At 37.1% G+C, this 13,680-nt stretch overlaps 1 protein-coding gene across 8 annotated transcripts in view; it reads left to right on the forward strand.

Moving 5' to 3' along the window:
• The window catches only part of KDM4C (lysine demethylase 4C), a 432,720-nt gene that overhangs the window by 234,961 nt on the left and 184,079 nt on the right, over nt 1-13,680 (forward strand). For all 8 annotated transcript variants that reach the window (XR_006196163.1, XM_042914120.1, XM_042914121.1 and 5 more), the window contains exons 10-12: nt 2,550-2,743; nt 5,482-5,720; nt 8,121-8,434. Coding sequence is in view for 7 of the 8 variants with exons in the window: in XM_042914120.1 (XP_042770054.1) it covers nt 2,550-2,743; nt 5,482-5,720; nt 8,121-8,434 (747 nt within the window). In the remaining variant the exon portion in view is untranslated. The remainder of the gene's footprint in view (nt 1-2,549; nt 2,744-5,481; nt 5,721-8,120; nt 8,435-13,680) is intronic.

A 13,680-nucleotide genomic window follows, 5' to 3' on the forward strand; every position in this document is an offset into this window, starting at 1 on the left:
AACTCACAAACTGTGAGATCATGACCTGAGCCGAAGTCAGATGCTTAACTGACTGAGCCATCCAGGTGCCCCAATATGTGTATATTCTTAAAAGAAGCAACAAGAATAGCTATTCTTATTAGTACTTTGACTTGATATCACAAATAGTTTGTTTGAAAAGTATTATCTATTACTGATTATTGCTCTTTGTACCAATATGTAATGTGCAAGTTTCTTTATTTCTAAATGGGACTGCTAATGTTATTCTTTCCTACTAATAAAGGTATGTATTAAGTTCTCTTAAATAATCTCATTTAATTTTCATTGGGGTTTAGATGAGTGTTACTATTTGTCACTAGTAACAAGAATAGATTTCTCTGTCCTGCTGAATTTTACTATTTTTGACTGTGACATTATTCCTTGCATAATTTTGGGTATTTTTTTTGCCTGTTTATTTCTAAATATTTAAATTTGGAAATAACACTTACCTGTTGTCTTTGGAGTGAGTTGAGCAATCAACTGAGGGGTAGATCTTTTTGCATGTTTGCAAAATCTAGGACTTCTGGGAGAGGGGTATGGGAAATTAAAATGAATTTAAACAGAATTCTCCTTCCCTAACGTAACTGAATAGTGTCTATATTGTTTACTCCCTTATTTTTCTTCATGAAGCAAGTATTAGTAACATTTGAAGAAAATAAGAAAGTTTCTGCTGATGAGTCTGAACTTCTATTTCTACCTTTAGTGAAAATACTGCATTTTAAACCAAAATATCCTAAAATTTCTCAGGATTTCCATTTTCCATATTTCTAACCCAAGATAATTATAGCAAAATGTTGTAGAACTTTCTCTATTCCTAACTAATAATATAAAACAGAGTTGTAGTTAAACATTACTGCATTCAGAGGAATAATTGGTACAACTTACAGTGTTTAGGATGAGTTTTGTTTTTTTTTTTTTTTTTTTTGTGGGGGGGAGTGCAGATAGCAGAACAGTGAGCAGGAAGGCATTGTGGTAGGAACAGAGGTACTGAGTGAAGGAAACGTCTGGTGCATTTGGGCTCTCTTCAATTCCTTGTGTTGAAGAGGAGTATTTATGTTGATTTGCAATGGGAGAGAAACTTGGAAATCTCCCTGGCAGAGTCAAATCTTGCATCCCTTGAATGCCAGACTTATGAGTCTAGACTTTATTCTAACGGTAGAGGAAGTTAGATTACAGTTGAACTCAGAAATGAAAGATTACAAGATATGTGAGGGGGATTAAAGTGGTAGCTGTAAGAATGAATTGGTGCTAGGAGCTACTGCAGTCAGAGAAATGAATTAGTTTTGTTTGCTAGGGTGATTGTCTGCAAGTAAAGATGGAAGGAGTCTGGATAAGGACTTTACTCAGGAGACATTTAAAAGGAAGGTCTAATAGCAGATGATGACAGGGTGATGACAGTAGAGGAGAAGGGAGGGATTAGGAAATGCTGACTGTGAATGTAGGAGAATGGAAGAATCATTGTATCATTGATTACAGAATATTTGTTTACAGCTGAAGAAGTTATTTTAGGCAGGTTGACTGTAGGGTGTTTCCTGAACTTTCAAAGCATTGTATCTGTCAAGATTTGGACTCTAGGGGTGGCTAGTACAGGCTGGAAAATTAAGGCTTTGAAGTTAATTTGGATGGAGATGATGATTTTATCACCAAAATATTGGGAGACTTATTGTTTCAAGGCTGTTGAATCAACCAGGCTCTTGCCATGTTTGCCAGGGATTGCCAGGGCCTGTTAGTTACATCTTTGAGACTACTTCTGTACCACCATTTGAATGATATCTGCCATGTTACATGGCATCTTGGCCTAGACACAGTTTAACCTTTTGAAGTCTTTATAAGAAACTTGTTTTATAAGATAGAACTTCTGACTATGTATTCACAATAATCAACGTTCTGGTAATTTTAAAATAATATTTTCTTTGAATTTCTGCCCTTAACACTATTTGTTTTTCTTAGTTATATATTTAAAGTGATGGTGATGAGTGTCTTATGGATAGGACATAGAAGAGAAGTCATTTTTTTTGCTCTAATTATTGGTTAATTTGTGAGAGTATATTTATTAACAAACATAAATGTGACTAAAGTGTATATCAGAGAAAATTTATCTCAGTTCATTGGTTGAATTTTTCTAATCAAACATTAATTGGCTACTTTTATTCATTGGAACCTAGGTTTTCAACTTTATAGACCTTCCAGCATTCAGTATATTGATACATACTTATGATGAGAGGGTAATCGTTCTGTTGCAGGCATGCTTTCAAAAGTGTGCTCATTCCTTTTAGTTGTTCTTGATACACAGTTCCTGATGAATTCTGTACTGCATTCTCTCATCTTATTTTTTCATTTGTAAATGTGAATGTAGAGGTTGTCACCTCCATTCAGAAAAAATTGAATTTATCATTCACTGAATGTTAAAAAATGTAAAACATTACCCTCAAGTATGTAGTGAGTATTCATGTATGGTACAAAGTATGACTCGGTGTGACTTTATGTAGCCAGTAAAATGTTTAAAGCATTCCATCCCTGTTGTGTTTCAGTGCACCTGCAGGAAAGACATGGTGAAAATTTCAATGGATATTTTTGTGAGGAAATTTCAGCCAGACAGATATCAGCTTTGGAAGCAAGGAAAGGATATATACACCATTGACCATACAAGGCCTACTCCAGAATCCACACCTGAAGTAAAAGCATGGCTGCAGAGGAGGAGGAAAGTAAGAAAAGCATCCAGGAGGTAATGATTTCTTCCCACCCCATTCCACTTATACCTACTCAATAAAAATGGGTCATTGAATGTGATGTTCTCAGAAACTATTTGCTTTTTCCTGTTTATTCATCATAAATTTACTTAATATCTTACTGAAAATTTGAGGGAAAGTATAATTCGTAAGCTGTGTAATAAGTAGAATATAGGAAGTGGGGGGTATAATGTGTTTGTGAATATTCCTGACATGCTATACATGGCATATAGAACAGTCCTGGATGGCCAGGGCCATTTCTTTTTGGTGGGCATCTTGCTATTTTAAAATCCATTGAATAGGGTGTGTGTTACGTTGCTCAGGTCCTCAGGCAACTTTTATTTTCAGGCTCTTATATTTTCTTGGTTTATGTTAAACTTTTGTTCTCCAATATTACTCATTGTTTTTCTTTCAGATTGTAAAAGTAATATTTGGGCATTGGGGAATATTTGTAAAATAAGAAAAAGAATAGTGAAGGAATCCCAAATCACCCAATAACATCATAATCCAGAGATAACAAGTTTTAACATTTGGTAGATATCCTTTACATATGTGTTTGTTATATAATATTACATACTTTTCCAATATTGGGGCCATGCTCTGTTAACCCTTTGATTACCAGTTTTGTGTGTTTTTTTTTTCATATAATTAAATGATTTGGTACAGCATAATATTTAGTGCCTGCATGTATTTAATCCCTTGTTTTTGGACCTGTAGCTTATTTGTAGCTTTTTTTCCCCATTAACTAAATAACAATGTAATTTTAAATCTTTGCCCACACTTCTGGTATTTATTTTGTTACTCTGACATTTATTTTCTGCTATTTTAGAATTGTAGTGGGTGGAAGAAACTTAAGAACGTGGAGTCACAATTCTGCATTTTATAAGAGATATACCTGAGGTGCAGAATTAGTAGCAAAAGTAAAACTCAGGTGTTCTTATTTTACCCTGCAGTTTACAGCAGTGATTTTCAAACTGTTGGTTTTCAAATTTATTTAGTAGGTTAGGAACAACATTTTTAAATTAGGAAGTAAAGTAGAATAAAAAGTATCATAGTTCTTCCCTGCGGTAAGGGTAAGTATTAATTCATGATGTATGAACATGTGTGTACGTGTGTGTTGTATCACTATCTAAAATATATAACTTATAATTGGCTGGTTGTACTAAAAAATGTTTGGGAAATACTGATATAGAGAGTCATTGCCAAAAAGCCTACCTGTGGGAGGAGGCAATAGTCAATCTGAGTTCAGAAAAAACACCAATAGAACATCTTGAGAATTGTTCTTTAATGGACAGAAAACACAATACTTTAGGTGAATGATCTGGTCTTCTAGTGACTAACTATAGTGGCCTTTTTGGGTTGACAGAGAACATAGATCTATGACATTGGACAGATTTGAAATGCCTTTTCGTAGGTTAAAATAATCAATGGACTTTGCTCACCCAGTTAGAAAGCCTCATGTTTAGAGGGGGTCATTGATTATGCACAGCCTTGTGGCTTGATCCTAGACTTTTCTGCTTTCCAGGAAATTTAAAACAGAGAATGATTTATTGAAATCTCAAAGAGAGATCAACCATGTTATTTTACAAGTACTATGCCATTCGTGATGTGACAATTTCCCACGTTGCCAATGCATGGGTTTTCAATAAAAATGATAGTGATGATGATGATACCAGTACCATTAAGTAGAAGTCAAAGCTAATTTATGTTGGTTATCCTTGGCTACTCCCTCTATCTCAGAACCTTGCCCACTCTGACTTCTATAGTGCATAGTGTTGTGGGGTGTGTGTGTATGTGTGTGTGTGTTTGGACATGGAAATACATGTTGCTTAGATTTTAGTTGTAATTATTCTTAAATGATAGTGTTGGAAATGTGTCTTTTTTATGAGAGAGAGAGCCCGTGTGTTCATGCCCTGTGAGCAGGGGAAGGGCAGAGGGAGAGAGAGAGAATCTGAAGCAGGCTCCGTGCCCAGCATGGAGTCCAACTTGGGGCTTAATATCCTGGAACTGTGAGATAATGACCTGAGCCAAAATCAAGAGTCAGATGCTTAACTGACTGAGCCACTCAAGTGCCTCAGAAATGTGTCTTATACAAAAGGTATCTACAACAAAGACATCAAGTGACTTTCTGGAAAATAATGAGAATAAGACAATTAAAATGGCATCCGCTCTGAAAACAAGAGTTAGATATAAGATGTTAAATACATATAGTTAGCCTATCTCCTGTCTTAATTCCTTTAGCTAATGATGATTTGGCATTTAATTTTAATGATTTTCATGCATACTTCAGAATTATGCAAAAATCAGGGATGTGTTCACCTTAGAATGTAAATAATCTATTCAGATTTTAACAGCAGGTTATAGAGATCGCCTCTTTTCCTTTTCCTTTCTTCATTGATTTATTTTCCCCATGTCATCATTTTTCACTTTATTTTTATTTTCAGACTTCTTTTAGTATTGTTATAAAATGTTAGCAATGACATTTTCCCAATAATATTTAATAATCAATTATTTACAATTGTTTTAATTTTCACTTTTAGTAAATTGTTATTAAAACTAAGATTTCAATTTCAAATCTAATCTACTAATTGTGAAGATTATTTTTGCATAATGATGAAAAAGCTATTAGTTTTTTCACTTCTTTCAGTAAGTGATAATAACGTTTGTATTGGTATGTGTTTTATCCTGTCCACTGCAAACATTCTGCTCTGACCACAGTGTCTCTTGTTAATAGTTTCCAGTGCACTGGTTCTTACTCTAAGAGGCTTAAGAATGAGGAGGATGAAGAAGTGTCACCTGCAGTCGATAGGGTGGAGGGCCTCACCCCTGACCAAGACCCAGAAGACCTCAAGGTCAGTGAAAAATCAGAAGAAGCAGTGAAGATGGGGAACACAGAATCTCCTTTAGAAGAAGAGGCTTCTGCTAGCAGGAAGCAGCCAGATCAGAATTCATCGGATAATGTCAAACTCTCAGGTGAGAAACGGGCTAATTATGTTCATATGTAAGTGTTGAGGTGGTTGATCTGATGCCTTAAATCTGTGCTCTAGGATTGGTATCTTACTTTTCCACATAGCTTAACCAGTAGCGCATCTAAAGCTATGGAGTAATAATGAGGAGGCCAAATGATGTTGTAAAAGTCAGGAACATCACTGCTATGTGTGATGGAGTTCTGAGGCAGAGTGCCTATTTGGTGTAATAAAAAAAAGATTCTAAAATGAAAATTTTTTGTGGGGGTGCAACTCAGTTTACAATATAGAATACATTTTTGGAAAGCTTCTCTTAAATCACATGGAATGGTAAAAACCAATTATAGATAATTCTTTGCAGATTCTTAGCTTTCAACTTAATTTTAAGAAGAAAATGAAGATTAAGTTTTTAAAAAATAATAACAAAAGTCATTTTGTTTTGTGAAAGAGTAGGTATAAGCCCCCTGGCTGTTTCTCTGTACTAAAGTTATCATCTATACCTCTTAACTGCTTTGCTTTTTTCCCCTTTATAGTGTATTTCTCTGAAATTGCTGTAATGTTTTATCTATTTGATATTTGTTTGAGTTTTTATCCTTTTACTAATTGAGCTTATTTTTTTATTACTATTATTTTTTAATGTTTATTTATTTTTGAGAGAGAGAGAGGGAGAAGGAGAGAGACAGAGCACAAGTAGGAGAGGGGCAGAGAGAGGGGGAGACACAGAATCTGAAGCAGGCTGTCAGCACAGAGCCCAACACAGTGCTCGAACTCACGAGCTGTGAGATCATGACCTGAGCCAAAGTCAGACACTTAACCGACTGAGCCACCTAGGCACCCCACTAATTGAGCTTATCGGTAATTTCTCATACTTCTCACCCATTCTGTCTTTCAATTGTGAGACTCCCCCAAATCTAGTTACCCACCCCTGCTTCCTCCTTGTTCAAGGTACATTATCTCTTTAAATTTTTAACTTTTTATTTTTGAAAGAGATACAGAGAATCCTAAGCAGGCTCTGTGCTGTCAGTGCAGAGCCTGATGTGTAGCTCAATCCCATGACCCTGGGATCATGACCTGAGCCGAAATCAAGAGTCAGACACTCAACTGACTGAGACGCCCAGGAACCCTGTGGTACTGTTATTCTTAACTGGACTATTGCAGAAATTGCTTCCTAGTTATCCATGCTAGTTACTTCTCCATATGGCACTCATAGTGATCCTTTAAAAAAATGTAGGTGAGGTCTTGTCCCTTCTTTCTTCTTACTCTTCTTCCACTTAGAGTAAAAGAAAAAGTCCTTATCATCGTCCAAATTTGATTTTCTTCTGCTTTGCCATTTTCATTACCTTTGCCCTTTAATATATGTATTTAAACAGGTTAAATCATAGACTTTCTTGTAGTGAGTTCATACTTTATTGGAGAGGTAGACAACCATATAATTACAATCCAGTGTGGTAAGCACCACAAGAAAGAAGTCCTAGAGTGTTGCTGATATACCAAGGAAAGACTCCAAACAGATTAGAGGCTGGCCTGGCAAGGTTTCTTGGACTAGGTTATATCTGAATTAATTTGTGATGAATGGATAGAAGATTGCAAGGTGAAAAAGGTGCGGAAAGGAATAGCAAGCAGTGCAGAGAACACAGTTATGCTATACATACGGATTTTTTTAATAGTCCCTTACCATAGTCTTTAATCACACTGGATTTAATTAAGTACTTGATGGGTCCCTGGGTGGTTTAGGCCAAGGGCACCCAGGTTTATTAGTTCTGTTGCTACATGGTTCCTTGTATTTTGACCTCCAGGTTTTGAGATCTGGCAGAACACTTAAGTACAAAACGTGGCTGGATTAAGCATCAAAGCTAGTATGTGATATGTGAAATGATGCTTATGAATATTTATAAGGGAGAGAGAGGGGTAAGTAGAGATGGCAGTGGAAGAGACTTGCTCATAATGTCCTTTCCCCTTTACATGCCATCAGTGTGTGATACAAGACCTAGTGTAGGACATACTTCTTCTTTGGATCTGCACAGCCTTGCATGTGTTCTTTCCATACATCCTCTGAGCTGGAATGTTTCATTAGTAGCAAGCAGCTCTTAGCATCATATTTCCTATTTTTAGAAAGATTTCAAGTTGCTATTGCTTTGGATAAGTATCATTATTGCACTTACTTTTGACATTGGCCTGCAGCATAACCCCTTTTTAATCTCTTATTTTGTCTGTAAGTATATTCTTTTGCCAAACTCCAAGATCTCACCTTGAGAACTATGAAGGCTCCATGGTGCTTTAGTGACATTTCCCACTCATATCTGTGAGACTTTAGAGGGGAGTTGAAAGACAGAAATTTAGGTGAGAATTACTATATAGTAATAATGCAATGTAAAATTTACTAATAGTCTTTTGTTTCACTCCTCAGGAAATAGTTGCTTAAGCACATCTATACCAGAAGAAGTACAAATTAAGGATGACCAAGCCTATGGTGTAATTCTACCTTCAAATCCCAGTGAAGCTGATGATTCCATATCTGGTGGCCATGTGACATCCAAGGAATCAGACCCACCCAAGCTTCCATGGCCAAAGTTACCTGAGTCATGCTTCTCAGTGGCAGAGAGTAACAGTGTGTTGATAGAGGGAGAAGAGAGTGATGTGGAGACCCGCAGGAGTGGCCTCGAACCTGGGGAGATCCCAGTGATCCCCAGGGGAGAGAGAAATGGCCTCGATGTCCTTGGTGTATGTGGCAATGTCTTCTTGTTTTTTTTTCTTCTTCTATATTTATTGTGTAGTGGAGTAGTTTCTGAAAGCAGCATGATGTGCATTGAAATCTTGCTTTAGGGTGGAAATAACATTTCACATTTACAGGTCTTAATCATATTTCCTTCAATGACTGGAAGGTAAGCCTTTTGTGAGCTCTGGTTCATATGGTGATAATTTAGAAGCATGGAGCTTTTGGCTATATGCTGTAGCTTAATTTTCTTTCTCTTTAACTTTTTCTAAAATTGAACTTTTTTTGGATAGATTCATATGCAATTATAAGAAATAATACAGAAAGATCTTGTGTCCCCATTTTCCCCCAAGAGTACCTTCTTGGAAAACTATAGTAGGACATCACAATGATACTGACAGGTAATGGTTCCTTTACCTGTAATATTAACCACACTGGAGATGATTCATCTGCAAGGCTATGACCTTCTCTTGCCACCTCTGGGTCCCAGGCTTCCCATAGCCTCTTTTAACTCGCTTGGTTGTGCTTTCCCTTGACTCCTCTTGGGCTCTAATTCTAGGAGCTGGCTGACCTCTCTGGTCCCACCCACTGCCAGAAACAGGCCTTTTGCCTCATGGAAAATTCAAGACCCCTCTGGATTACAAGCCACCCCATGCTACTCTTTGCTAGGGCCTCCCTGTTTTTCATATGTTCTTTTGTGTTTGTATTATATGCTTTTTTTTCCTGCATTTATTTTATTTTATTTTATTTTATTTTATTTTATTTTATTTTATTTTATTTTATTTTATTTTATTTTTTATATCCATTAAGATATAGGTTCTTTTTTTTTTTCAATATATGAAATTTATTGTCAAATTGATTTCCATACAACACCCAGTGCTCATCCCAAAAGGTGCCCTCCTCAATACCCATCACCCACCCTCCCCTCCCTCCCACCCCCCATCAACCCTCAGTTTGTTCTCCGTTTTTAACAGTCTCTTATGCTTTGGCTCTCTCCTACTCTAACCTCTTTTTTTTTTTTTTTCTTCCCCTCCCCCATGGGTTCCTGTTAAGTTTCTCAGGATCCACCTAAGAGTGAAACCATATGGTATCTGTCTTTCTCTGTATGGCTTATTTCACTTAGCATCACACTCTCCAGTTCCATCCACGTTGCTACAAAAGGCCATATTTCATTCTTTCCCATTGCCACACAGTATTCCATTGTGTATATAAACCACAATTTCTTTATCCATTCATCAGTTGATGGACATTTAGGCTCTTTCCATAATTTGGCTATCGTTGAGATGCTGCTATAAACATTGGGGTACAAGTGCCCCTATGCGTCAGTACTCCTGTATCCCTGGGGTAAATTCCTAGCAGTGCTATTGCTGGGTCATATGGTAGGTCTATTTTTAATTTTCTGAGGAACCTCCACACTGCTTTCCAGAGTGGCTGCACCAGTTTGCATTCCCACCAACAGTGCAAGAGGGTTCCCGTTTCTCCACATCTTCTCCAGCATCTATAGACTCCTGATTTGTTCATTTTGGCCACTCTGACTGGCGTGAGGTGATACCTGAGTGTGGTTTTGATTTGTATTTCCCTGATAAGGAGCGACGTTGAACATCTTTTCATGTGCCTGTTGGCCATCCGGATGTCTTCTTTAGAGAAGTGTCTATTCATGTTTTCTGCCCATTTCTTCACTGGGTTATTTGTTTTTCGGGTGTGGAGTTTGGTGAGCTCTTCATAGATTTTGGATACTAGCCCTTTGTCCAATATGTCATTTGCAAATATCTTTTCCCATTCCGTTGGTTGCCTTTTAGTTTTGTTGGTTGTTTCCTTTGCTGTGCAGAAGCTTTTTATCTTCATAAGGTCCCAGTAATTCACTTTTGCTTTTAATTCCCTTGCCTTTGGGGATGTGTCGAGTAAGAGATTGCTACGGCTGAGGTCAGAGAGGTCTTTTCCTGCTTTCTCCTCTAGGGTTTTGATGGTTTCCTGTCTCACATTCAGGTCCTTTATCCATTTTGAGTTTATTTTTGTGAATGGTGTGAGAAAGTGGTCTAGTTTCAACCTTCTGCATGTTGCTGTCCAGTTCTCCCAGCACCATTTGTTAAAGAGACTGTCTTTTTTCCATTGGATGTTCTTTCCTGCTTTGTCAAAGATGAGTTGGCCATACGTTTGTGGGTCTAGTTCTGGGGTTTCTATTCTATTCCATTGGTCTATGTGTCTGTTTTTGTGCCAATACCATACTGTCTTGATGATGACAGCTTTGTAGTAGAGGCTAAAGTCTGGGATTGTGATGCCTCCTGCTTTGGTCTTCCTCTTCAAAATTACTTTGGCTATTTGGGGCCTTTTGTGGTTCCATATGAATTTTAGGATGGCTTGTTCTAGTTTCGAGAAGAATGCTGGTGCAATTTTGATTGGGATTGCATTGAATGTGTAGATAGCTTTGGGTAGTATTGACATTTTGACAATATTTATTCTTCCAATCCATGAGCAGGGAATGTCTTTCCATTTCTTTAAATCTTCTTCAATTACCTTCATAAGCTTTCTATAGTTTTCAGCATACAGATCTTTTACATCTTTGGGTAGATTTATTCCTAGGTATTTTATGCTTCTTGGTGCAATTGTGAATGGGATCAGTTTCTTTATTTGTCTTTCTGTTGCTTCATTGTTAGTGTATAAGAATGCAACTGATTTCTGTACATTGATTTTGTATCCTGCAACTTTGCTGAATTCATGTATCAGTTCTAGCAGACTTTTGGTGGAGTCTATCGGATTTTCCATGTATAATATCATGTCATCTGCAAAAAGCGAAAGCTTGACTTCATCTTTGCCAATTTTGATGCCTTTGATTTCCTTTTGTTGTCTGATGGCTCATGCTAGAACTTCCAACACTATGTTACACAACAGTGGTGAGAGTGGGCATCCCTGTCGTGTTCCTGATCTCAGGGAAAAAGCTCTCAGTTTTTCCCCATTGAGGATGATGTTAGCTGTGGGCTTTTCATAAGTGGCTTTTATGATCTTTAAGTATGTTCCTTCTATTCCGGATTTCTCAAGGGTTTTTATTAAGAAAGGGTGCTGGATTTTGTCAAAGGCCTTTTCTGCATCGATTGACAGGATCATATGGTTCTTCTCTTTTTTTTTTATTAATGTGATGTATCACGTTGATTGATTTGCGAATGTTGAACCAGGCCTGCATCCCAGGAATGAATCCCACTTGATCATGGAGAATAATTCTTTTTATATGCTGTTGAATTCGATTTGCTAGTATCTTATTGAGAATTTTTGCACCCATATTCATCAGGGATATTGGTCTGTAGTTCTCTTTTTTTACTGGGTCTCTGTCTGGTTTAGGAATCAAAGTAATACTGGCTTCATAGAATGAGTCTGGAAGTTTTCCTTCCCTTTCTATTTCTTGGAATAGCTTGAGAAGGGTAGGTATTATCTCTGCTTTAAACGTCTGGTAGAACTCCCCTGGGAAGCCATCTGGTCCTGGACTCTTATTTGTTGGGAGATTTTTGATGACTGATTCAATTTCTTCGCTGGTTATGGGTCTGTTCAAGCTTTCTATTTCCTCCTGATTGAGTTTTGGAAGCGTGTGGGTGTTTAGGAATTTGTCCATTTCGTCCAGGTTGTCCAATTTGTTGGCATATAATTTTTCATAGTATTCCCTGATAATTGTTTGTATCTCTGAGGGATTGGTTGTAATAATTCCATTTTCATTCATGATTTTATCTATTTGGGTCATCTCCCTTTTCTTTTTGAGAAGCCTGGCTAGAGGTTTGTCAATTTTGTTTATTTTTTCAAAAAACCAACTCTTGGTTTCGTTGATCTGCTCTACAGTTTTTTTCGATTCCATATTGTTTATTTCTGCTCTGATCTTTATTATTTCTCTCCTTCTGCTGGGTTTAGGCTGCCTTTGCTGTTCTGCTTCTATTTCCTTTAGGTGTGCTGTTAGATTTTGTATTTGGGATTTTTCTTGTTTCTTGAGATAGGCCTCGATTGCAATGTATTTTCCTCTCAGGACTGCCTTCGCTGCATCCCAAAACGTTTGGATTGTTGTATTTTCATTTTCGTTTGTTTCCATATATTTTTTAATTTCTTCTCTAATTGCCTGGTTGACCCACTCATTCTTTAGTAGGGTGTTCTTTAACTTCCATGCTTTTGGAGGTTTTCCAGACTTTTTCCTGTGGTTGATTTCAAGCTTCATAGCATTGTGGTCTGAAAGTATGCATGGTATAATTTCAATTCTTGTATACTTATGAAGGGCTGTTTTGTGACCCAGTATATGATCTATCTTGGAGAATGTTCCATGTGCACTTGCGAAGAAAGTATATTCTGTTGCTTTGGGATGCAGAGTTCTAAATATATCTGTCAAGTCCATCTGATCCAATGTATCCTTCAGGGCCCTTGTTTCTTTATTGACCATGTGTCTAGATGATCTATCCATTTCTGTAAGTGGGGTGTTAAAGTCCCCTGCAATTACCACATTCATATAAATAAGGTTGCTTATGTTTATGAGTAATTGTTTTATATATTTGGGGGCTCCGGTATTCGGCGCATAGACATTTATAATTGTTAGCTCTTCCTGATGGATAGACCCTGTAATTATTATATAATGCCCTTCTTCATCTCTTGTTACAGCCTTTAATTTAAAGTCTAGTTTGTCTGATATAAGTATGGCTACTCCAGCTTTCTTTTGGCTTCCAGTAGCATGATAAATAGTTCTCCATCCCCTCACTCTGAATCTAAAGGTGTCCTCAGATATAAAATGAGTCTCTTGTAGACAGCAAATAGATGGGTCTTGTTTTTTTATCCATTCTGATACCCTATGTCTTTTGGTTGGTGCATTTAATCCATTTACATTCAGTGTTATTATAGAAAGATACGGGTTTAGAGTCATTGTGATGTCTGTATGTTTTATGCTTGTAGTGATGTCTCTGGTACTTTGTCTCACAGGATCCCCCTTAGGATCTCTTGTAGGGCTGGTTTCGTGGTGACAAATTCCTTCAGTTTTTGTTTGTTTGGGAAGACCTTTATCTCTCCTTCTATTCTAAATGACAGACTTGCTGGATAAAGGATTCTCGGCTGCATATTTTTTCTGTTTAGCACACTGAAGATATCGTGCCAATCCTTTCTGGCCTGCCAAGTTTCAAAAGAGAGATCAGTCACGAGTCTTATAGGTCTCCCTTTATATGTGAGGGCACGTTTATCCCTTGCTGCTTTCAGAATTTTCTCTTTATCCTTGTATTTTGCCAGTTTCACTATGATATGT

The sequence above is a fragment of the Panthera leo genome, chromosome D4 (genome assembly GCF_018350215.1).
Source record: "Panthera leo isolate Ple1 chromosome D4, P.leo_Ple1_pat1.1, whole genome shotgun sequence".
NCBI lineage: Eukaryota > Metazoa > Chordata > Mammalia > Carnivora > Felidae > Panthera > Panthera leo.